Genomic DNA, 25,279 nt, shown 5'->3' with positions numbered 1-25,279 from the left:
GGCTCTACCCAAGGGGCTTCCTGGAGGAGGCTGCGGCTCACTTGAGCCCAGGCTCCGCAGGGCTGGAGAGCATCCAGGGACCCTTAACTGCTCTCTCTGATCCCAAATCGGATCCCAAATCGGATCCCAAATCCACCATCCTGGGCTCCTTCCAGAGCCGCTCCCTGCTGGGGTGTGAATGGCTGATAACCCTTGGCAGTGAGCTGCTAATGGGGGAACTGGCCGGGTCAGCCTAACTGGGCAGGGGCTGCCCCCCGCAGGGGGGGTGGGAGAGGGGTGGGAGGGCCGGGAGCCCTGAGAGGAGGGCCTCTGTGTCCGTCCTCCTGGGCTGGCCACCCGCCCTGGCCCATCCTCCCTCTCTCCCTCCTCCTCCCCCTGCTGCTGCCCCCACAGGGAGGAAAAAATCAACCTGGAAGAAAATTGAGGTCACGTCCTTTGTCGTGTAGGATTCTTTATTTTCCTCTTGTTCTTGGTTCCGGCAGAGTTGCTGGACCCCCAGGGTGTGCGTGTGCCCGCATGGGTGTGCCTGTGCGTGCGGTGGGGGGCTGTGTGGGCGTGCCTGCCTGCTGCCTCCTCCCGCCTGGCCCAGTGCCGGGCCCAGTGCCACCAGCCCGGCTCTCAGCTGTGCTGGGCAACTCCAGCCTCTCCCCAGGGTGCTCGCCGGGCCCCTCAGCGGCAGCCAGGTCGGAGGGTGCCGCCTGGGCGCAGTGGGGCCGCCTGCTGCTTGCGTGGCCCTGGGCAGGCACCCGCCCCACCGCCCACCCCACTGGGGCAGCTGACCTCAGGAGCGGCCAGCCTTCCGGCCAGCCCACAGCTCCAGGCCGTCTTCGGGATAAATTATGAATTTTAATTGTCAAAGCATCTTAGTGTTTAAAGGCTTCTATATATAGGCTCTGGCCTCCAGGAGCAGCCGGCCTGGTGGGGCGGAGAAGAGCCAGTTCTGGGTGGGCGGAGGGCACTGGGCCCACAGGTCCCACGTCTGCAGTCCAGTCCGGGCACCCTGCGCATCCGCCCTGCTCTCTGAACACGGGTGAGTCCTGGACCACTCTGGGCCCTGGCTGCCCTTCCCAGGCTGGCTCTGAGGTTAGGAGTCCAGCTAGGAGGCTAGGAGCTGTCCTAAGGGAGGTGGGAGGGAGCACTGGTTCTAGGAAGCTTCCGTACTGTCTGTGCTGAGCCCACCTGAGTGCACAGCACGCCTCCTTGGATGGGAGCTGTCCCAGAACCGAGGAGGGGTGGGCAGGTGCCCAGGGGCAGGTGTCCCAGAACCGAGGAGGGGTGGGCAGGTGCCACAGACTGAGGAGGGAGAGGGCAGGTGCCCAGGGGCAGGTGTCCCAGAACCGAGGAGGGGTGGGCAAGTGTCCAGGGGTAGGTGTCCCAGACCGAGGAGGGGTGGGCAGGTGCCCAGGGGCAGGTGTCCCAGACTGAGGGGGGGGGCAAGTGCCCAGGGGCAGGTGTCCCAGCACCGAGGGGGGGGGCAGGTGCCCAGGGGCAGGTGTCCCAGACCGAGGAGGAGGGGGCAGGTGCCCAGGAGGGTAGGTGTCCCAGACTGACGAGGGGGGGGCAGGTGTTCAGGGGCAGGTGTCCCAGAACCGGGGGCGGGGGGGCAGGTGCCCATGTGGTAGCCTGAGGATGCGCAAGGAAAACACGGGTCTGGGCCGCTACAGCTCCCTTCCCACCTCTGCCCAGGTCTAAAAGGCCAACCTAGGCTCAAAGGGGCAAGAAGGTACCCGCCAGCCCTCACCTGGGCCAGCGTGGGAGGTGCCTGGAGACCTCCTCTCACCTTCCCGCCTCCCCCAGTCCTCAGGGCTCCTCTACCTTGAGGACAGCTCAGGTCGCCCATCTCAGGCTTTGGAGGCCTGGAAACCAGCCAGCCCCCGCCCCCCGCCCGCCAGGGCGCCGCCCCCCCACTCCAGCAGCCACACAGCCACGCAGGGGAAGGCCAGAGACGGAGCATCGCGAGGATAATGACGGCCTTTCGCGTGCGGCATCATTCTAAGCACTTTACGTACAGAATTCACTTCTCCCAACATGACTGGTCGAGGTAGGACGTGCTATTTACCCCCGTTTTGCAGATGGTAAAAAACAGAAGCACGAACAGGTTCTCCAACTTGCTCAAGGTCACAAAGAGGTCCCGTAACTTGCTCAAGGTCACACAGCTCGCAGGGTGTGACTGCAAACATGAGCTTGTTTCACCTTCGCGACAATCTCGTTAGGGTGGTATCATTCTCCCTGTTTTACAGATTCGAGGGTTGGCGACGGATGCACAGAGGAGGGGCAGCGGCCCCGAGTCCCGCAGCAACAAAGGGCGGAGCTGGGGCTGGGCCGGGGCGGTTGGAGCCCGGCCGTTCCGACCCGCATCGGGCCTTTCTCTGAGGCAGGTTCAAGGGCCTGCTAAGCTGTAGGGTGGCTGACGGGCACGCGGCTTCATGTCTGGGGCTCGAAACTCCCCCTCCAGAAAAGGGGAGGACAGACCTCTCGCTGCCCTCTCGCAGCTGGGGGCAGAGAGGTCAAGAGAAGGAAGGAAACACACTGAGTGCTTTGCAGAAGGACCTCACCCACCCTCATCACATACCCCACTTCGTGGATGGGGAAACTGAGGCTCCAAGCCATTAGTTCACCTGCCCGAGGTCCCTAAGCTTGCCTGACTCCAGAGGCTGGGTAACCCTAGAGACCATCACACAGGTGACGGAAGGCCCGAGAACATCAGGGCCTCGTCCCTGGGTCCCACAGCATCTCAGGGCCAGGGCCTGAGAGGAAGCCCAGCCTCTTGGCTGCAGCCAGAACCTTCTCTCCGCAGCGTGCCGCCAGGATCCCGTGCTGGGGCTAGATCAGGGACAAGTGAAGGTTTGAGTTATTTCTGCCTCAAAAAGACGAGATATAAGAGCAACCCCCAGATTATCCCAAATCAAGGTCCAGCGAGTTTTTTATAACATGGACGGGGAAACCATAAATAAAAACACTTGCCCTTCCACCGCCACAGACTAGTCAAAGCCCTCTCTGCTCAAGTGGATCTTGGCCAACCCCTTGCCGAAACCCATTTATCCAACCCGTACACGGAGATCAGAGTCAAGGTGGCGAAGCCCTCTGGTTAGACGTGGGTGAGTGCTATGTTCTTCTCAGGCACAATCGATGCCTTTACCCAGCTGCCTGTTCATGAGCAGCCCAGGCTTGGGGTGGCCTCTCTGCAAATCTCTAGGGGTGTCCCAAGGCAGAGAGTGCAAAGAGCCCGATGCTGGCTAGAGAGGGTGGAGTCAAAGCCCACGGGCGGAGTCCTGGGGGAGGCCCACTCAGCTCAGTGCGAGAAACCAAGTGGAAGACCACACGGTTCAGGATGGAAGATCTGCCCTAGTAGTAGTGGGCGAGTGGCCTGCCACGAGAGGTATGCAAGCAGAGCAGAGCAGATCACTGACGCCGGAGGGGAACCCCTCTGCTAGGACCACACCTCGGTGGCCCCTCTCAGCTCTGAGACCCCTCCACCGCACACCTAAGTAGAGGGACTGGAGACGGCCGGGCCGGCCCTCCCGAGAGCCCTACTAGGACTGGGCTCCCCCCCTGGGCCAGGCAGAGGAAGCATGCTGGCCGGGCCCCCACCCCCTCACAGAGACACGAGCAGGTTCTCTGCAGAGGGAAGCAGAGGAGGTGGCAGAGAGAGATTAATTCCCTGAAAGGGGAAAAAATAGAAAAACACACACACACCACACACCCTAATAACATGTAATAAGAGGTTGGAGACAAGGAACAATGCCCTGGTAATGTCACCCTGGCGGCAATCAATTTGGGTGTCACATGAAATAGGCATAATTATTCCGCCAGCCCTGTCGCTCGTCTCTAACTAGCTCCAGGGGCCCAGGTCCGGGCGGGGAAAGCGGCCTGGAATCAATCGTTGGTGCACCAGCTGGCAGAGAGAGTGGCTCCAAATTACCTTGCCAGCCCCGAGCTTCTCGGCCTCTGGGGGCACGCAGGGTCCTGAGGCCTCCCGGGAGGACTCTGCTAACGCCCGGGAGCTACCTTGCTCAGCCAGCCCTCACCCACTCAACGGGCAAGAGCAGTCAGGGAGGACTCCCCAAGGAGGTGGGAATACATTTGTCTCATCCAGTATTCATTCCCCAGCTCACCAAACTCTGATTAAGGACTCCTCAGGCCAAGCCCCACACCAGACCCCAGGGTGTGGAGACAGGGTTTTCAGGAGGCCATGTGTTATTAAGACAATGAAGCACAAGCTCGCTCCCTCTCCCAAGCGAGCACCGCCCCTGCCCATCCTGGGGGTGAAGGCAGAACCACTGGGGTTTCTTTGGCTCCAACTGTGCAGGACTTTATCTCTCTTTGCTCTTCCTTCACCCCCCATCCCTGGGGGGTCCTCCTGACTGCTCTTGCCCATCCCTGAGCTCAGGGCTTGTCGAGACAGCACCCCCACTAACGGGGGATGCTGAGGTACAGAAGGGACAACTGCTTCCTAAGCATCTGTTACACGTTGGCTGTTGCCCATCTCAATCCCCATTTCCTACATCAGAAACCCTGAATCCCGGAAATGCAAATCAAGACCAGAATGTACCACCATTTCACACTCAATCAATTGGTAAAACCCAGAAGGCTGACCACACCGAGCATTGGCAAGGGCGGGGGGAGCACTGGGGACACCACTCCCCTGCTCAGGAAGCATAAATGGTCCTGACTCATTTGGAAAACACTTTTAGTAAAGGTGAATATGAACATGCCCTGCGGCCCAGCAATTCCGCTCCTAGCCAGATGCCCCAGAGCCACTCCTGCACATCACCTCAGGCGACGGGGCAAGAAGGTTCACGGCAGCATGGTTTGGAGGGAGCAACCCACATATCCATCAACACAAGAATGATAAATACACTGTTCAAACAGAACATAAAAAAAAAAAAAACCCAAGCAGAACATTATATACCCGCAAAAACAGACTACATCTACCGTTCTTTGCCATAATACCAACAAAGCTTAGGAATATGACGGTGGAGGAGGAAAAAAAGCAAGTTCTAGAGGGCTGCAGCCAGTTTCAGGTTCTTCTGACAAAGTTCAAAAGTAACCCAAACTGAGCAATTTCCATATATTAAAAGACACGATTTTAGAAAGGCGAGGGCATGCTCACCCGATAATTAGGATAGTGGCTGCCTCAGAGAAAGCCACCAAGGAATAAAGTGAGGGGAAGCGCACGGGAGGCGCGCACCACTATCGGAGCGCTAGTATTCACGCTGCGGAGTGGCGCTGCTGCCTCTGTAATACTGTTATTACTACTAATGCTAAATACGTGAATCCATTCCCAGGCCACACCCAGGTGAGCGAGCTCTGAACCCCAGGAGACCGAGGAAGGCTTCTAGACGGAGCGTGTGAGCTGGGGACTTTGGGCGAGTCAGTCTACCTGTCGGGCTCTCTCAGATTTCTCAGCTATCAAATCAAATCTCTGTACCAGCTCCGGGGGGAAGACTGAGAACACATCACTGATAGAAGTTACGAGTAGCTAAGGCAGCCCGGGGTGGGGGGGGGGCTCAGGTGTGATCCTGGAGACCGGGGATCGAGTCCCACATGGGGCTCCCTGCATGGAGCCTGCTTCTCCCTCTGCCTGTGTCTCTCATGAATAAATAAAAATCTTAAAAAAAAAAAAGTTACAAGTAGCTAGCATTTCCTGAGAGCTTACTCTGTACTAGGCCCTGTTCTAAATGTTTTGCATATATTTGCATACTAAATTGTCCCGCTGGGCCTACAGGTCAACAACCTTGCTATCCTCCCTTCATGGATAAGAAGCCGCCGGAGGCCCAGGGAGGTTAAGTAACCAGGCAAGGTCTGAACCCAGGCATCCGGCTCCAGGGGTCACACTCAACAAGTTCACCGTAGAGTGACATCAGAGGAACCAAGTACATAGGGGGAGACACTGTTGTCAGTATGTGGCTCTCCCAGACCCACAGCACCCAAGGACATTCATTCATTCATTCATTCATTCCATAAACAAAGGTATCAATGCCTCAAATGCATTTGGACGTGAACGTGCCTTGCCACCACACATTGTTTCTACAAAGAACTGTCCCCGATTCTGGAATCCCGTTTTCTGTGTCTCTGCAAAGTCTGCTACTACCTCAGGACCCGCAAATCTCTCTCTCTCTTTCTGGAAGAATTCTGACTACTTCAGCCTCCCCAAACAAATCCAATCCTTCTCTGAGGGCCTGGGTGTGCTACCAAGTACCCTACCTGGGGCATCCTTGGTGTCACCTGGCTCTGTCCATCCACACAGGCTGAGGATATGGAGTCCCCTCCAGGTGGTCCTTGCTACCAGCCAACTACTGCTCCCCAGTGCCTCCCAGCACCTTCCCTATCCAGGGGGCCAAGCAGGGGAGCCCCGGGGGTGGGTACGTGATTCCCCAGGGCTGAACATTCAAGGCAATCCATGGGAGCCCTAAAACGGCCTAGTCCGGAGCTGAACAGACAGTTGGTCCAGGATGTGTAGAATTAGCACATGAATAATTGGCACAATATTAGGTCCAAACCAGTGTGGCTCTTCACTGTGGGTGCCTGGAGGAGGAGGGTCAGTAACTTGGAGCAATCAGGAAGGCTTCCCTGAGCAGAGGCAGGGAGAAGAGGAGGGGGAGGGCCTCTGGGTAGGGATGCTGGACCAAGACAGGTGGTAGGAACTGGTGGGAAGGTAGGGGAACTGGTGGGAAGAAAACAGAGCCATCACTGGGTGACCACTGGGAGGAGGGGGAGGGGCCCTGGAGCTGGAAGGCACCATCTTTCCATAGAGTGCCATGCAGAGGACAGCAGGACGGAGAGACCCCGGCCAGCAGGCTAAGACTCTGACTTTGAAATCACCATCGTCCACTGCCTCCCCGCCCTGGCTGTCACTAGCTCCACATCGGACACACTGCCTCGAGCCTCCATGGGACCCTGCATAAATCACCCCGCACCGCCTCGCTCCTCCAGCCCCAGCTGTGATCCTCCGGCCCTTTGCTCTGGTGGGCACCTGGAGACAGCAGCAGATGAGCCATCACTGGTACCAGGGATCCTGTCTGGCTTTATGCTGAACAAAGACCCACACACAAGAGGTTTCTGGGTCTTCTCTGGTTTTGGTTTTTCTTGGTGTCCCTCTGAAATTCTGAGTTTTAGAAAACAGTATCTAGGCAAGAAAAACATGGGTGGTCAGAGGCAGGGGATGGAGCAGCTGACTACTATGCAAGGGGCAGAGCAGCCTCTCCACTTCCCTCTAGGCACCCAGGGTCCTCTCCCCACAAGCCAAGGTTCCTGGGCCTTGAGCACGAATCTGGACCCCCAAAATCTGGACCGGTGGACTGAGGACCTTCTGTAACTCTGGGCCCTGGGGAGCACTGCAGCCTTGACCAAGCCCTACCCAAGGCCCACCTCACACTTAAATTGGCAGGGGGCGGGGGAGGGGACAGAGACAGCAAGCACATCTCGGTGAGCCTGCCCTCACCCTTGCTAAGCCCTCCTCCAGGCAGGCATTGAGGCAAGCGGGTGCTGCCAGGAGTCCCTGCCTGGGTTCCTAGGAGTTCCTGGCCTCTCCCCTCTGTCACTTTATCCTCTCTCTCCTGCCTCAGGCAATGAGGAGGAAGCAGGCAAGCTGTCCCCCAGCAGACCAGATCCCACATAAGGACAAAGGATTTGGGAACCCGTGACCCTCTCTCCCCTCACCTGCACTCCTTGCTGGATGTGGGGAAGCCCCGGGTGCTTTGCCGCCCGGATGCCCTGGCTCATTGCTCCCCGGGCATGGGAGGCAGCAGTGTTGGTGGCATAATGACCAGCAGGGCTGAGCCCAGAGCCGTGGGCAGGTGCACCTCCGGCCGGCCGGCTGCCCAAACCAAGCAGAGGAGGACCAACGGTGGGCTGGGCCGGAAGGGAAGGGGCCAGCCCAGACGGTGGTGCCTCCCACCTCAGGGCCTCCGGCAGTCCCAGGGCACCTCCCACATGCCCCTTCTCCCCCACCCTGAGCCCAGGACCTCGGAGAACAAAGGGGATGCCTTCAGCAGAGCCAGGGCTGGATGGGGCTGGGCTGGGACCCAGGGTGGGAACAGGGGGCACTGCCCACGGGCCTGGCCCCACCCCTCCTCACGGTGGAAGCCACCTGGAGGGGCACGGCCTGGGGGGGGGTTGCTGGGCCACCTCACAGAGGGTGGGGAGGCGGAACTGGATGCTCCCTTCTCACCTCCCTTTTCTCGGTTGCTTCCCACCTCCCACCGGCAGCCTCAGAATGAAAAGTGGGACAGGAGGAGGTGAGAAGCGGGGCTGAAGACAGACAAAGGGAGGCCCCTGAAGGGTTCCCGAGTCCTCCACAACCTCAACTCCGTCCCCTGCACCCTCCTCACCCCCCGGTTCCCCTCTCCTCCCTCCCCGTGGGCCAGGGCAGGAAAGGGGCTGCTCCTTGTCGGGGGGAGGAAGACGGTGCCCAGGCCGGAGCCCGTGGAGAACACTGGTCCCCGACCGGCATCCACCCCGGGCAGGACCCAGGAGGGGTGCGGCGCCCGCTGGGCAGGGGCTTACCGTCCGGGCCGGGCTGCGCTGGCCTGGCGGGCGGGGGCAGGGGTGCGGGGTGCAGGGGTGCCCTCCGGGGCTGCGCGCCCAGCCAGCCAACACCCCGGCGGCAGGGGAAGGAGCTTCAGGTCTGAGGCCGGAGGGGGTCGGGCCTGCGACGCACGGGGGCCTGGGGGCTCCGCATCGGGCCCCGCGCTCACCTGCATCTCGGGCGCGCCGTCCGTCCGCTGGGCTCGGGCACCAGCCGCATGTCTCCCCGCCGGCTCCCCCGGCCCAGCCCCCTCCCCGTCTCCTCCTCCTCGGCCCACACCTCCGCCCGGCGGCGCTGTCTGTCCGTCCGTCCGTCCGTCCGTCCGTCCGCCGCGCGCGGGGGAGCCGGGCCGGGCCGGGATGAAGCGCGGAGGGCGGGGGCGGGCGGGGGCGGGCGGGGGCGCTCAGGCCGAGCCTGGTTCCGCGCGCCGGGCCGGGCCGGGGTCGCCGCCGCCTGAGCCGCCGAGGCCGGGGCCGGGGCTGGGGCTGGGGCGGGGGCCGGGGCCGGGGCCGGGGTCGAGGCCGGGCGCGCTCCGCAGCGGGGCGGGGGCGGGGGCGGGGGCCGGGGCTGAGGCCGGCGGGCAGCGGGCGCGCATGCTGCTGCCCGACCCCGGGCGGGAGAGGGCGGGGGGGGGGGGGGTCCGCACGCGCCGGGGCCGGGGCCGGGGCCGGGGCCGGGGTCGGGGTCGGGGCCGCCCGCCCGCCCGCTCCCCTCCCGCTCCCGCTCCCGCTCCCGCTCCCGCTCCTGCGCCCGCACCGGCTCCCGCCCGGGCTGCGCGCTCTGCCGCGGCGCGGGGAGGGAGCGCGAGGAGCGAGCGAGCGGGAGGGAGGAGGGGCCGCGGGGAGGGGAGGGAGGAGGCGCGGCCGCGGGCCCGGAGCCCGGGGGCGGGGAGCGGGGCGGGGAGCGGCGGGGAGCGGCGGGGAGGGGCAGCGGCCGCGCCCTCCGAGGCCCGGGCGCGCTTCCCTGCGTGTGGACGTGTGAACGCGCCCTCCCGTGCGGCCACATGCGTGTGCGCGTGAGCACGTGAGTGTGTCCGCACGTGTCCAGCAGGTCCGTGCGCACGGCCGTGGGGCGGACACGCGCCCGACAGCGGCCAAGGCTCCCCCGGCCGCGGATGCTCGGAGGACGGCGTGGGGTCAGGCCCGGAGCGCCCGTCCCCGTGTCCCCGGGCCGAGGCGCCTGCGGGTCACACGCCCCGGCCCCGGGCCCCGAGGGCGCAGGGGGCAGCTCCGGGGCGCCCAGCGGAGGGCGCGGGCTCCGCGGCTCGCGCGCCCCGGCCCCGGCCCCGCCCCCTGCGGCCCGCGCCCCGGCCCCGCCCCCTTAGCCCCGCCCCGCCCCGCAGGGGGCAGCCGCCGCCGCGACCCGCGCGGGCCCAGGGCGCTGCACCCACAGGCCGGCAGGGGGCAGCGCGCAGCCTCGGGGCGGGCACGGCGGACCCCACGTGCGCGCCTCCCGCTGATCCGGGGCTCCGGGCCCAGGGAGGGGCCGTCTCCGCGGGCGGCGGATCCTCCGGGACCGGCCGACGCGCGCGACCCCCGGCGCCGTGGGCTGCACCGGGACTCGCACCCTGGGGCCTCACCCCTCCCGCCCCGCCCCGCCCCGCCCCCCCGAAGCGGATGCCCTTCGGCACTAAGTTAACTTGGTCGGAAAAACCACCAATGACGGCGCCCCCCGCCCCCCGCCCCCCTCCACTCCGGACAGTCTAGCGCACGGCGCCCTGCGGTGGTCGGCCCGCGGGGGCGGGGGAGGGGTACGGGTCGGGGTGGGGGTACGGGTAGGGGGTAGGGGTAGGGGTAGGGTACGGGGTGAGGGTAAGGGAGGGGTAGGGGTGGGGAGTAGGGAGTATGGGGCCGGGGTAAGGGTACGGGTAGGGGGTAGGGGGTAGGGGTAGGGTACGGGGTCGGGGTAAGGGACGGGTAGGGGTGGGGAGTAGGGAGTATGGGGTCGGGGTAAGGGATAGGGGTGGGGGTAGGGACTACGGGGTAGGGGTAAGGGGTACAGGGTAAGGGACGGGTAGGGGTGGGGAGTAGGGAGTATGGGGCCGGGGTAGGGGGTACGGGTAGGGGGTAGGAAGTACGGGTAAAAGTACGGGTAGGGGGTAGGGGTATGGGGTCGGGGTAAGGGCGGGGTAGGGGTTAGGGTACGGATAGGGGTACGGGTAGGGCGAGCGGGGTCGGGGCAGGGGGTCGGGGGGAGGGGGAGGGGTCGGGGCAGGGGCCGGGGCAGGGCGCTCCGGCGGCGGCGGCGAAGGAAGCCCGGGACCTCGGGGGCCTCTCCCGGCGCCCCCACAGCGCGCCCCGCCCCGCCCCGCCCCGGCCGCCGAGCCCCACGCGCGCACCCGGAGAGTCGCACGAACCTGCTCCAGCCGAGCGGATCCCGGGCGCTCCGCGGCCTCCCCGCCGCCCCGCGTCCATCGCCGGCCCCGCCCGAGCGCCCCCGGCAGGTGCGCGCCGCCGCTCCTGCCCCCGCCGCCCTCCGAGGCGCTGCGCCCCCGCGACGGGAGGACGGACCCGGGCTCGCCGCGGGGGGGCGCCCGGCCGGGGGCAGGGGGGCGGGGGGCGGGGGGCGGGGAGGCGGCACAGGTGTCCGCGCCCCTAACGGAGCCCGCCCCGGCCCGGCCCCTCCCCGCGCTCCCGCCCCCCGCGCGCCTCCCACCAGCCCGACAGGAATAGACGCTCTCGGGCTCCTGCGTAAAGGCTCGGCGGGCGCGGGGCGGGCGCAGACCCGCAGGGGGGCGGCGGCGGGGGCGGGGGCTATTCCTGGTGCGGCGACTGACGCAGGCACCGCGCGGCCACGGCATCGCCGCCCCCGACTCACCTGCTGCCAGCCTCGGTGACGGCGGAGGAGCTGGGGGGGCGCCCCTGCCCCCACGACCCGCGCCGGGTCGCCCCCTGCGCGCACCCAAGAGCCCCGCCTGCGGCTCTGCCCTGGGCCTGGCTTCTCCACCGGGCACGGGTCCCCGCCCTGCCCCTTGCCGTCTCTGCAGAGGACCGACCCCCTCCAGCGCTCCGGGTGCACTGCGGTGGGTGGGGCGCAGCTGGGGCAACCAGGCGGAGGAAGGAAGCGCCTTTGGGAGGGTCCAGCCCGGGCCTCGTGCGCAAAGACCCCACAGAAGGGCGGGGAGGCCTGTCACCGGGTCCCCACGAGATGGGGAATGAGGCGCCTCTGCGCTCTGGCCGGTGGGGGGACCCCGCAGAGCCCCCTCCCGGGCCCCACCCTGGGGACCAATGTGAACATCGGGGCGGCCTGGCCCAAGGCCTCCTTGGCATAACCTAACCCGGGGACCCTGCCGGCCTACAGCTGCGGACTGTTGCCCCCACACTTGCAAGCCTCAGCCTCACTGGCCTGCCCGCACCTGGGCTTCAAGACCAAACTGAGACCTCTATTAGTGGTCTCCATTCCTGTCTCCCCTCCCCAGACCAAATGGCCTGGGAAGCCAGGCCGCAGTCTCCTCCCTCTCTGTCCTCAGACTAGCAGCTCCCAAGAGCAGGCCTCGACCTACCTGTCTCGCGGGTGGGCACACGGCAGATCCTGGCTTCAGGGAGAATATTCGGCAAGCCTCAGTCAAGCAGGAGCCGATGGCTGGAAGCAGCAGCCAGCCTGCAGTGGCCTGAGTGAGAACAGCAAAGTAGAGAAACTGGAACGGGTTTGCCAGGGGACTGGGGAGGAGGGGACCGGGCCCTGGAACCTTTGCTCAGCCCCTACTGTGAGCCAGGCTCAGAGCCACAACTTCGAGTACTTGTCACTTCAACCCTGGTATTACCACCCCTATTGTACAGATGAAACACTGAGGCTCTGGGGAGGCTGGTATCTTGCCCAAGTTCAGTCTGATAGAAGCAGGGCTGGACTTTGAAGCTCGGCGCCTGCCTGATGTCACAGCGCCAGCTCTGGGCTCCGCCACTCTGCGAGGCCGTCGATGCAGGAAGAGGGGCCAGTTCCCCAGGGCCCAGGAAGGAATGGGTGGCACACGCAGGCCCGCCTGTGCGCCAGCTCTGTCGGTGCTGGTGCTGCCTGTGTGGGGCCCGGCAGCTGGAGGGGTTTTACGATGATGATTATTTCTGAAGCCACTTGAAATTAATGACAGCTCTAAAATGGCTGGGACAGTGGAGTCATTGCTGAGACCTCTAATTAGCAAGAAAAACGGAGACCAGGAGCTGGGGAGGGGGTGGGGGCTGGGCAGGCGGCACAGGGCATGGAGCAGGTTGGGGAGCAGGCTGGAGCGGGAGCCAGCAGGAGGTCCCTGGGGAACTAGTGGACACCCCCCCCCTCAATGTCCTAATTCATATCACAAATTTGATTCCAAGCACTTTTAATAACTTGCTCTGCGACCTTGACAGGCCACTGCCCCTCCCTGGGTAAGAGCTTCGCTGGCTAGGCAACGGGGGTTGGCAGGGTGGGAAGGTGCTGTCTCTGTGGCCCCACCTGGAGAGTGGGGTGAATGGGATGTGACCTCAGGGGGGGCTCCTTCAAGGCTTCTGAGTTCCTAGAAGGCTGAAGCCCAGGAATGGGGGGGCAGTGCAGCCTCCAGGGGCAGCAGGGGCCCCACGCGCAGCCCTCCGTGCTGGGGTTGCTGAGGCCGCGGGTATAATGAAGTCCTAAGGACTCAGGCTGCAGTGAAGTGGATCAGGAAGTAGCAGAAAATCCATAGGTCAGAGCCCCGCACTGGTGCAGCCATGGAGGGGGTGGAGATGCGGCCTCCGAGGGGCTGGCAAGGAAGCCCCTCTTGGAGGTGGGCCTGGAGCTGTGGCCAGGGTTACGACCTTCTTGACGCCCTCTGAAGCCCCTCGATGAACCAGAGCGACTCAGGGATGCCAGGGGCCCAGTCAGGCATGTGGCGGAGGGTCACGCCCAGGAACCGCGAGGGAAAAGACAGTCCTCCGGGTGCTCCCCAGTCCCTGTCCCCCATCCTGCATGGGGCAGCCGGCCCCGGGAAGGGCACTTTGCACAAAGCGCACGTGGAGATGTGCTGATCCCCACAGAGGGATTCCCCTTGCGGCCGAGGCCGAGGCCAGGGCTCCAAGGGCAGAGGTGCAGAAAGCCCGCCGTCGCTTCCCCGGTGTCTCTTCCCCGGCAGCCCCCTACCTCACCATGTCTTGTCACTGAAGCTTTCTCAGACTCTCCACCCATTTCTTCCAAACGTTCCCCTCTTCCCTTTCAATCCGGGGCTCTGTGTGGCCCCCTCCTTCCAGAAGCCTACTCTGAGCACCTCAGCCTCCTGCTCTGTATCCTTGGGTACCTCTCTGGGCCTCCGTTTCCTCTTCTGGAAGATGGAATATCAGTAGAACCCATTTCATGGGGAATGACGTGAGGGTCTCATGACTTAATACATATCCAGTACTTGATGCGAGGCCTGGCACACGGTAGGTGCCTAAAAAACGGAGGCATATAATAGGTGCTTAATAAATGGTTATTATGCTGCTACGGTTGCTCTCCGTTCCCTGGCCCTCCAGCCCCTCCTCTATAACGACAGAGGTACCTTTCAATGTTCCCACTAAGAGAAGCCTCGACCGAGTTCATCCTCTGAGAATCAGGAACACCCCGAAGGCAGGGATTGATCTTGTGTCTCTTCCACTTTCTGCAGAGAGCCCAGAGCCCTGATTCCAGAGGCGATGATGTGTGCAAATTAAACTCCGCTGAAATCCACTCATCGGGAAGGACTAGTGGGTTCCCCTTGGAGGCGGAGGGGGCCAGGGCATGGGGGCAGAGACACTCAGATCCTCAACTCTCACTTCCCCTCATCTCGGGGCCTTGGTCACCCACGCCTCCACTGGAAATGTTCCAGCATCCATGACATTCACTCATCTAGCAGCAATGTAGGCAGCAGCCTCCACTACTTGGAATCCCACTGAGAACTGGCTCCTGGAGGACCCAGGGTAGGAGCCGTGCAGACGCATAAGGTCCGGGGACTGGCCCTCACTCCGCCTGGCCACACAGCCCTGCTGGGGTTCCTGGGGTGCCTGGTCACTGCATCCAGGAGAGCGGAGAAGCAGGAAATGCATCTGGGGCCAGTGAGAGGGCTGGTCAGCCCCGCCCACCCCAAAGTTCCTCCCCGGGAACACTTGATGTTCCTGACCTTGCAGTTAGCTCTCCTGAGAACGCAAGGAAGTGTACACGCCACTAAAACCAAACCCTCCCCCCGCCCCCAAATAAAACCCACAGATACACCCAAATGATTAAATCGAGAGCAAAAAAAAAAAAAAAAAGCAAACATAAAAAGCAATCTGTAAAAAGGGACCACTCCCTGGCTCTTTGGGAATCTGGGCTCCAGGCTTGGCAGAGCAGCTTCTCCTGAGAGCCTGGGCTCGGCTGTCCCCATGGATCATGTCAGGGGGCACTTGAGCTAATGTGTGCAAACAGGCAGCACTATTAGCAAATCCATTCATTAAGCGCTTGTCTTGAGTTCCGTTGTGCAGCAGCCTTGTTTATTAACTTAAGTCGGAACCCGTTATTGAGTCAAAGGCAGCGGGTGGTGGCTCAGAAGGTGTCTAGCCTTAGAGCCGAGCAGTCCTGAGTTCCAGTTCTGGCTCCACCTCCAACCGCTGTGCGACCCCGGGAAAGTCACTTCACCTCTCTGAGCCTCCGTCGCCCTGTGACAGGCGGCAGCTCCCTCAAGGACTCCCCGTGGTCCCTACCTTCTGGCATTTCCCCCACTGAGTGCAATCCCCTCCCCCTGAGTGTGGGCTGGACTAATGGAGTCGCTTCTAATGACGAGGATATGATGGCCTAGCCCTTCTGAGGTCAGGGTACAAAGCTACAAAGAGACTAGCTGTCATCTTGGGAACCCTCTCTCCATCACTGGCTTGTTCACTGGGACAGGTAACAGATGCCCTATTATTAGCTGCCCTGGTGAGGAGCCCACATGGAAAGGAACCAATGTCTCTAACCAACACCCCCGTGAGGCCCTGAGGCCTTCCAATACCCACACGAGCAAATGTGGAAGCAGACCCCTGCCCAATTCGAGCCTTGAGATGACTGATGCTCTGGCTAACACCTGGACTGCAGCCTTGTGAGACACCTGGAGTTGGCGGTCCCCAGCTAAGCCTCACCTGGATTCCTAATCCACAGAACCTGTAAGATAATACAAATTTGTTGTTTCAAGCGACTGGGTGTTGGGGTGATTCGTTACGCAGCCATAGACAACTAACTAATACATACTCCATCCGTGAGATGAGCAAAACATTACTTTCTCCCAGTGTGGCCGGCCGGGGGCGTTGAGATAATGCAGGCAAAAGTGCCTACTGCCGGTCGGGGTGAAAAATGGCACAGCAACTTGGCGGTTACCAAGTAGAGTTGAAAAGATGCACACTCTATGGTATGTGCCCCGCAGGAACATTCACAGGAGACAAGGACACAAGTGTACAAAATGTTCGTACTAGTGAAGACCTGGAAACACCCTACATGCCCATCACTAGGAGAAAACATGACCAGAACAGTGTGTAATCGCACAGGGGATGCCACGTAGCCTTGAAAATGGACGGGCTCCACGCACCAACGTGGGTGACCTCACAAACACCAGGTGGAGGAAAGAAACCCAAGGATACGTACAAGATGGTATCACCTACATAAGGTTTAAAAGCAAGCCCCAGATCTTATAAACCGTGTATGGATACCTACATATATAAGCAAAGTCTAAAAATATGCAAAAAAATGGTCAACGTCAACAAGGTGGAAGTGGTAGAGGCAGGCCCATCCTGAACTCCACACTGAGGTGCTCCCGATGGTTCTAAGTGACACAGGTTATCCTCTTGGCAGTCCCATGGGTCTATCCTATTATTATCTCTTCTTATAGAGGAGGACTCTGAGGCACAGGGTCTCAGACGAGGCGTTCCTAGCTTTTGAGTCCAGCCAAGAGGCCAGAGCTTGGCTCCTCACTCTGCCGCCCATTTGGAGGAGGCCACGTCACCTCCCTGGCCTCAGTCTACTCTTCTGGAGCATGGGAGAGACTGGTCCACTTCCCCTTTCGCAGGTGTGGACTGAGACAGCGGGAGTCTTGATTAATCTATCTAGGATGTTTGCAGGGCTCCCATGAGCGGAGCCTGGGGCCACGGAAAGAGATGTGGACAAGAGAAGGTGTGAATAGAGGACCCATCCACCCATCCACCCATCCACCCATCCATTCGCTCCTTCCCTCAACATTCGATACGGCTTTCTCCGAGCCCCAAAGTGCCCATGGTCTAGTGTGCAAGACTTAATGCAGGTGGAGACGGGAGACGCACACACAGGGGAATCAGAATGGGTCACCGGGAGGTGGTGGTGGCTGAGCTGCAATCTGGAGGCTAAGCACGAGTCGACCAGCCATAGGGAGGGTGGGGGACAGTGTCCCGAGCGGAGAGAAGGGCAGGTGCAGAGGCCTGACGCCGGGATGATGGGGACAGACAGCTGGCCCTCGGGAAGGCCCAGGTGGTTCCAGCTGCCCCGAGAGGGGGTGTGCAGCTGAGGCGGCCACAGTCTCGCAGGTACAGGTCTGCCTGCCGCATCCTCCAGCCAGCTGGGCCCCCGTGTCAGCTCAGCCCTGTTGGGCAGGCCGGGCCCTGCTCCAGAGGGACTAGGAGCAGGAGCGTTCGAACCATCACGGTGCATGTAATTATGTGCAAAATGAAGGCCAGCTCCTTAATAATTGATGGTGGGAGAGAGTCAACATCGGCAGAGGCACCCGGCTGCATCGCCTGGTCCTGTCTGGCTGGGACCCAGGGCGGCCGCCTGGCCACTAATATGCCCATAAATTATTGAAGTTAGAAAAAAGAAGGCAGGTGTCATGTCGCACCCATCAACAGCTTGTTAGCTAAGACTAACAAAGGGGCACTGGGCGCCCGGCATCGCACAGCGTCCCCAACACCCCGGGAGCGCAGAGGGAGATGGATGCGAGCAGGTGTGGGGGGAGCCTAAGGGACTGGCCGGCCCTGCTGCCCGGCCCCTCCCTCATCCAGACCCCCGAGGAGGCCCACAGACCAGGAGCCAGAGGCAGACTGTGCGCTCCCTCGCTGCGGACAAACCTCCAGGGGCGGTGCTACAGGGGCCTGCCCAGCTCCCGAGGTCGGGGCCACGCCCACAGGGTGTCATCCCAGGGAAGCCACCTGCTGGCCTGTGACCTGGAGCAGCTCACCTGCGCCCTCCGAGCCGCTTTCCATCCATGCCACCTGGGGACAGTTGTGCCTACCCTGGCGATTAGGAGGAGGTCCTAGGAGAATCTGTGTGTGATATTCCTGGTACACGGGGTGCTCCCTCGTCTTCCCAATCTCGCAGGAGCTCCTAATTAGATCAGGTCTAATGAGGCTTCCCTCTGCTAGGCTCTCTTTCCACTCCATTAAGGCCTGCGTGCAGGACATTAGTAGGAAGGGGGAAGAAGGCTGAGGAGGGGAAGGCATCCAGCTGCCAGGGCTCGGCCCACCCCAGGCTCCACCACACACGGGGCATCCCCACGCTCCAGGGAACAGAGGAGGAAGACGGAGGCGGGGCTGCCAACAGGGAGAGGCCTCACGGGGCATGGGCAGGAGGGGGAGGGATGGATGGCAATGCTGGCATTTTGGAACCTCGGTGACGAAGAGCATGGCACCCCACCGTCTCTTGGGCCGAGCGTCCCCAGTCTCTGGGATACTTCCTTCAGGGACCAGGGAGCCCAAGCTGGGCGTGTGGGTGCCCACGGTGCACCCAGCTCTGCCGAGGGCCACGCAGGACAAGGGGAGGCAGGCCTGGGAAGGCAGCCCTCTCCCGGACCTGGCCCGAAGGAGGCAGCCAGTTCACCCAGAACCTGCTGGAGGTCACGCAGGGAGCAGGCGAGGCACGTCAGCTGGGCTTTGGGCAGCAAACGGGCTCCTCTCTCTAGTCCTAAACTATCCCCAGTGGTATATTAGTTCTACGAGGGTTTCCGTCTACCAGAGGAGTTCTCACCAGTGACGCTTGGGGCTGGGCCTCCCCTCTGGGGGTCCTCTCTGTACCTCCTGCCTTTACAGCCTTGGTCTGTCCCATGGCACCCGTTTCGCACGTGGACAGAGAAGCATCACAGCTGCCAGAGGCCACACAGCAAGTCAGTGCTGAGCCTGCAGCCTCGGCCTCCTGCCTCTCCCCACGTGAGTTGGACTCAGTCCCAGGAGGAGGTGGGGAGATTCTCACGCTCATGCCCATGCTCAGCGTCATGTTGTGACAACCGAGACAAGCGCTCTGACAGCCGCTGTGGTGTGGCATTCCCAGGAGCTCTCTTCCTGACCAGGAATTCCTGGTCCTTGGCACCTGCTTGCCCATCAACTGCCCGGTGGGGTCGGGGCAGCTGGGGCGGGTGCCTGTGGTAGCAGCCAGATGGCCTGGGCAGAGGGGGATGGGGGCTCTTAGAGGCAGCTCTTGGGACCAGGTGCTCAGTCTGAGCCCTCCAGAGTCCTCCCTCCTCTGAGAGGGAAGGTCTTTCACCCAGGATTGCATAGGTCATGTGAGGGGAGCTGGAACATGTCTGTCCAGTTTCAAAGTCTGCTCCAAAGCGATTGCACCTGCCTGCCCATCACCCGGGGATGGGGGTGGGGTGGGGGAAGCATGCAGAAGGTGCAGGGATAAGACTACCAGCTGCTACAAGGACCCGAGCAGGTGTACTTTCGGGGCTGCGCTGGTCGGGTCAGGCCACAGCCCCTTGTGACCTCAGAATTCAGCACCAACCCCTCTCTGACCCCTTTCTGTCTCTCCCTCCGTCTGTCTGGCTTACTCTCCTTCACTCAGAGGGTCAGGGGAGAGCAGGCAAGCCAGAGCCCTGGGCAGGTAACAGGTGGCCCTGACCAGGCCCCCGGGACGGTGCTGGAAGCTGACGAGAAATGGGGAGCAGGACGCCTGCCTGCCCTGGACCAGGTGGGAGGGCAGGGCTTCCCGGGGGCTCGGGGGAGCGATCCAAGATCCTGGGGGTAGGACTACCTCAGAGGCGGGAAGGGCCCTCTCTCCCCCCTCATCTGGGTCAGATCGTGGCTCGACGGCTGGAACCGTCGGCAGTGGTGACTTACAGCGAGGGGTGAGCGGCTCCCAGGGGGCGTGTGGACGGCGGGGGGGACGCAGGGAGGAAAACCCCGAGGCCTCAGGTCCCTGGGGCTCCTGCGGGGCCTCTCCTGGCCACGTGGGCCTGCACTGCCTCTCCCGCCATCCTTGGGTGCGCCACCCGGCCAGTCCTAGTGCAGGGGGCAGCGGGGCAGTACTGACGCTGCTCCCCCACGCGCCATGCTCTAGGGCTTGTAGGGTTTGAGCCCCGTGAGCAGCCACGGCACTGGCCCAGAGGCAACGAGCCATGGGGGAGCCTCAGGCAGGGACTCGGGAGACAGGGGCGTCCTTCCTGAGAGTCTGCTGCCGCCCCCAGGCAGGATACCCAGGTTTCTGCCCTCCTACTTCATCCCCCTCTAGTATCTGAGGACAGGGAAAGGAGTGAGTGTGGTACATGAGAGAAGCTTCTAGAATGGAAAACCCAGGGCCTCCTTCAGGGCTTCCCAGCTGTGCTGGAGCAGCAACTGGGCTCTGCATTTGGGCAGTGCCCTCCCTCTCTGTCCCTCCTCTGCCCAGGCTGTTTAGCAGCCCAGGATGTCGGGTTGGTGAGGGGCACCCTGGTTCCTGGGGTCCCCGGGGCAGCCTGAGCAACAGTCTGCTCCTTCTGGGCCCACCTGCTTGTGGCATTTCTGTTTCCTAGGAAATGGGGTTGACATTAGAAGTGTGAATGACGCCAGGAGGGCAAGAGAGAAGCCAGCACATGCGCCCTGAGCTGACGGGGAATGGGCTCCAGAACAGGGCTGAGCTAGCAGCAGGCTGAGCCCTGGGCAACTCCTCACTGGCCATTCCTGCAGCCGATGGGCACAGCACCGGCTGCCCCAATCCCTCCAGCAACACGGGCGGAAGGAGCCACTGTGCCCATCTCACAGATGTGAAAACTGAGGCTCAGGAAGGTGAGGTGACTCACCCCACTGAAGCCACAACCAGCAGGCAGGCCTGACCCTGGTGACAGTCACAGAGGTCTGGGGGCAGGAGGAGGACCCTCGTGTGGAGTCCTCTCCGTGGGGGAAGTGACGTGCGGCTCAGGCTGGCAGGCCGAGGTGGGGAGATCTGGAAGGCAGACAATGGGAGAGCCCCCACACTCCCAAACCAAAACACAGACATCCAGGCAGTGTGTTCACACCACCTGCTGGGGCGTGAAAACCAGCCATAAATACCTGCACTGTCGTGGTGGCTCACCAGACAAGTGGGGACAGAGGCCCAGTGTGCCCTCAGGAAATTTCCCAGTGACTCACACACTTGTAGCCGTCCCTCTGCACACCCAGACGCTGCTCCCCCACTCATACACCCCCAGAACCCACTTGCCAGGGGGCCTCTAGCCGCCTCCCACCCCGCAAAAGAGCGCGGGGCGGAGAAGACCCCCACCCACTCCCCAAATCAGGGGCCGGAGGGGTCTGGAAGGAAGCAGCCCTGGCCAGGCAGCTCACAGCCCAGGAAGCCAGGCCAGCGGGGGCCCCGGGCACACGGTGCGGCGGGCAGGACGGCGTGGAGTGAGGGCCGACCCTGTGCCTGGCTCCCCCTCGCCGGCCCGTCGTGCCCCCACCGCCGCCCAGCTCTCCCTCCACTCTTGAGCGTGGCAGGAGCGCCTTCCCATTCAGTCAACATGCTGGCAGGTGGGGGAGGCACGCACCTGCGCGGACCGCGGCTGAGGATGAACCCCGATGGCGCCTCAGGTGCGGAGAGCATCACGAACGCGAACGCGCGCAGCAGCCTGCCGCCCGGCCCCCCCGCCCGCCCCCAGGCTGCCTGGCCCCGCCCACGGCACGGCTGCCGCCCAGGTGAGCCCGCAGCCCCGCGGCTGCATCACTTGGTGCCCGCACATGACTCACGGGTCCCACGAGACAGCTGGCTCCGGGCCCTACTTGAGAAAGGCTGGTGGCCTTTCCTTAAGCCAGAGGTTAGCTCTGGAGGCTGAAGAATAAAGAGAAGCAAAGTTCAGCACGTTGCTGGGGACTCTCCCCTTGTGGTGGACGTGAGGCAGCCTTACTCGGGTGTGGACGGAGAGGCCGCCCAGGAAACGAGGTCCCCGAAGCCGCTCTCGTTCCCCCGCTGCCCAGGGGACCAGGGAACGAGCGAGTGCGCGAGCAGCCCTCCGTCTGCCCCTCTCCGTCGGGGGACAGCACTGTGTGGCTGCCTGCGTCGTGCACGAGCCCGGTGGCGGTGTCACAGGGCGGACCCCCAACGGCAGAGGCACCGCCGGCTCCTCGTGTGCTCTCGCTGCACGTCAGGGAAGAGCGTGTGGCCTGGAAGGGACGTACGGCCCCACCGCACACCAGCTGCAGGAGGGCCCCGCCCACCCCGGGCACACACGCTGGCACACCGTGGTTCTGTCCCCATACGGGAGTCTGTCCCCAGTGCCCCGCGGTCATGGCAACCGAGAGCGCGGAGCAGAGGCGGTGTGGACGGGCGAGGAGGGGACCGGCTGTGGCTCACAATTCTTCCAGAGGGCTACCAGGGGCCGTCCAGCCCTCCCTCCTGGGAGCGGATGGAGCAGGGTATAAACCCACATCCGGGCCAGGACCTGGAGGCCCGGACGTCTCCCATCTCCTTCCACACAGCCTGGAGGATTTGCTCCACGGGGCCCCTGAGCCGGCTCTGTCCCGAGTCACCCCAAGGAGGGTGGGAAGTGGGCCAGCCTCCAGTGCCTGGCCTGGAATTAGCCGACCAGCCAGGGAGGGTGTGTTCCCCTAAACGGGGCCGGGCTCTCCCCACGCGTCTCCCCTGCACCAGGCGCCAGGGTCCTCCCGTGTTCTCCACAGTAACTTCTCCCACAGTCTCAAGAGCAAAGGGGAAAGCTCTGCTAGTGCCGGTGTCTCCCAGGGAGGGAACCGAGCCACAGAGAGGCACAGGGACTCCCCCAAGGGCTCAGGGAAGTGGGTGGTAAAGCTGGACTGGCACGACGGGTACATTCTAGCCGAAGAGCGCAGGGGCGCGGGGAGGGCCCCGGCTGGCTGGTGTGTGGTGGGGGACTTAGAACTTCCGCGGTCCGGCCGCCTACTTCACAGGTGCTGATGCTGAAGCTGGGGGCAGTTTCCTCGGTGGCTTCCCTGCTGGGAGTCTAGGGACCTGGAGGTCCTCAGACCAGGCTCTTGCTCTGGACCTTTGGCCGTCCTGGCCCCGACCGCAGAGCACAGACCCGTGGAGAGGGAGGCCCAGTCTACGAGAGGGTCTGACACGGGCGGGTGGTCCTCAGAGCAGGAGGGGAAGAGCGGTGAACTGGGGCGTGGGAGCCCCAGGGTCTGCCTCGAGTGTCCTGCAGGAGCGGTCAAATCCTGGCATGCAGAGAAGGGAACATCTAATGGGAAGGAACAGAGGTACGAGGTGCAGAGGCTGCACAGAGCGGGGTCTGCACCAGGCCCGCGGAGCGGCCACAGCTGCCCAGCAGGGGCTCAGAGTCGGGGTATGCGAGCGGCCCGCTGGGGGCCTGGAAATGCCTCTCCAGGGCCTCCCGCCCCATGCCGTGGCCCGTCTTACGCCTCGCCGGGATGCCCCCGATGCTCCCCGAGGTGAGGCAGGCCGACTCACAAGCGCACCCAAGGTGAGCTCTCACGGCCGCCCCCCAGCACAGCCCGGCTCCGGCCGGCACGGGGTCCCGGTGGCTCGGGGCGGCCCTGCCAAAGCCTGGGGGTCATCTGGGCTCCCGCACCTGCCTCGTCCCTCCCTGCGCCCCGCCCTTCTTTTCTTGTATCTTCCTATTATTGTTCCTTTATTTTATTTTCAGCCCTCAGCACTTTTCCTGAAAGGGAACAGCTGGGCTGCTGGAGTCACAGAGGAAATATTTTTTTGACTACTTTGCAGATTCCCCTTCTCTATGAAAACTGACACCACCCTTGCTAACTGACGGACGGACAGTGAGCGATCCCCTTCCCTGCGTCCTTCCTCCCTCCCCCTCTCTGTTCTAGGGCATCTAGGAAGGACGGGGCCAACGGCAGCAGACACGGAGAGTGGGTGTCGGGAGCCGGGACGCCTTTGGCATCAGGTGGCAGCTGGGGCCCCCAGCAGCATCACCAACCCCATTTTACAGATGAGGAGACTGAGCCCCGAGATGGCCCAGGCGCAACCGCCCTTATTGTGTTGACGTCAGCCACGGAGCTAGCATTCAAGGAGCGCTCGCTCTGTGCCAGGCACTGTGCTGGACACTTCACGCGCAACGGACCCTCTGAGGCCGATACATCGCCGGCCTTGTTTTATGGAAGGGAAATTGGGGCTCAGAAGGGAGGTCAGGAGCGTCTGGCCACACGTCCGGGCCAGCAGAGCTACAGCGCTGACCATGCAGCCAGGGGGTGGCCGTTCTGCAACCACCGCACCCCGCCCTCTGCAGCCGGCTGGTAGTGGGAGAAACGAGCCTCGAACCCGCGTTGGTCCACACTCCCATCCCAAGGCTGAGCGCCACTCCCAGGTCGATCCCTGTCGCAGGGGGAACGTTAAGTAGCAGTTGTACACACAGGATGGCCTGGTCCTGACCCCGACCTCGATCCCTGAGACGAGGGGTCCAGAGCTCCTGGCCCTTGGGGCCTGGCTGCCAAGTGACAATCACAGGGAGGCCAAGTTGACGTCTACACGGCATGTCAGCACGGGCACAGCACAGGCATGTGTCAGAAGCCCCGAGGCCCTCGGCGACTGCCACGGAGGACGGAAGCCAGGGGGGAGTGAGGCTTCAGGATAATCTCAAAAGTGAAAAAAATTATTACGCGTCTAAAGGAGTCGGGAGGCTTAAAAGGCTCCCGGGTGGGACACAGACTAGGACAGGCTTCGCTGTTATTTTGCGACGGTGTCCACACAGGGAGAGACCCCGGGTCAGCAAGGCAAGCCTGGGCCCTGGTGGGACGGGGACGGCTGGCAGGCGGGCAAGGATGGGCCGGGGACATCTCAGGACGGGGACTCCCCGGGATCTGGCCTCACCGGGGCCTCGAAGGCCGGGGCCGGACGGGCACATGAGGGGACAGATGCCCACGGGAGAGGAGTGTGGGTCGGCCGTGGCTGGGAGCTGGCGGAGGCACCCTGGCCGGAGAATGCTGGGGCTCACCCCTCTTGCGCTGTGTGACCCTGGTCCCTGCCGCTCAGACACACCTGAGGAAACGAATGGACGACAGAGACTGAATGGGGGCGTTTAGAAGGCTCCCCGGAGCTCTAAGGAGGCGCCCCCTCCCATCGTTTGCAGGCTGGCATCCAAGGAGCTGAGCCGCGAAGGAGGCCAAACCCACGGGAGCACCTGCCTGGCTCACGCCGTGGAGCCCGTGACTCTCGGTCTCGGCGTCGTGGGCCCGAGTCCCACGTTAGGGGTAGAGATTACTTAAAAGATACACTAAAGGGGGACCCCTGGGTGGCTCGGCGGTTCAGTGCCTGCCTTCGGCCCGGGGCGCGATCCTGGAGTCCTGGGATGGAGTCCCACGCCGGGCTCCCTGCATGGAGCCTGCTTCTCCCTCCTCCCGTGTCTCTCTCTGTCTCTGTGTCTATCATGAATAAGTAAATTTAAAAAATCTTTAAAAAAAAAAAAAAGATACACTTAAAAAAATTTTAAAAAAAGAGAGAGAGAGAGAGAAACCAGACTGACCTAAAAATGCAGATGGGCTGGTGGCCAGAAGCCACAGCAACCCCCACACCGCGGGGGCCAAGGCGCGCCCGGAGCTCCCACAGGTGCATCTGCAAAATGAGCTAACGGTGCCTTCCTGAGGCCAAATGATCAAAACCCAAAGCTGTACCGAGGAGTCCGCGGTGACAGTCAATTTCCACCCAGAAGGT

General features: G+C 62.8%; 1 protein-coding gene across 7 annotated transcripts in view; it reads right to left on the bottom strand.

The window, feature by feature from the left end:
* Window positions 1-25,279, bottom strand: part of LINGO1 (leucine rich repeat and Ig domain containing 1) — a 69,017-nt gene that overhangs the window by 7,853 nt on the left and 35,885 nt on the right. For 2 of the 7 annotated variants that reach the window (XM_038581051.1, XM_038581052.1), the window contains one exon: window positions 12,033-12,140. The exons of 1 other annotated variant lie outside the window; for it this stretch is intronic. Coding sequence is in view for 1 of the 6 variants with exons in the window: in XM_038581047.1 (XP_038436975.1) it covers window positions 8,700-8,705 (6 nt within the window). In the remaining 5 variants the exon portion in view is untranslated. Of the gene's footprint in view, window positions 1-8,699; window positions 8,847-10,886; window positions 10,956-11,347; window positions 11,487-12,032; window positions 12,141-13,766; window positions 13,899-14,006; window positions 14,149-25,279 lie in introns of those variants that run through there. 4 more of the 7 variants (XM_038581049.1, XM_038581053.1, XM_038581050.1 and 1 more) reach the window with 4 other exon arrangements.

This window comes from Canis lupus, chromosome 30 (genome assembly GCF_011100685.1).
Source record: "Canis lupus familiaris isolate Mischka breed German Shepherd chromosome 30, alternate assembly UU_Cfam_GSD_1.0, whole genome shotgun sequence".
Lineage (NCBI taxonomy): Eukaryota > Metazoa > Chordata > Mammalia > Carnivora > Canidae > Canis > Canis lupus.
This window is presented reverse-complemented; position numbering and strand designations above follow the sequence as displayed.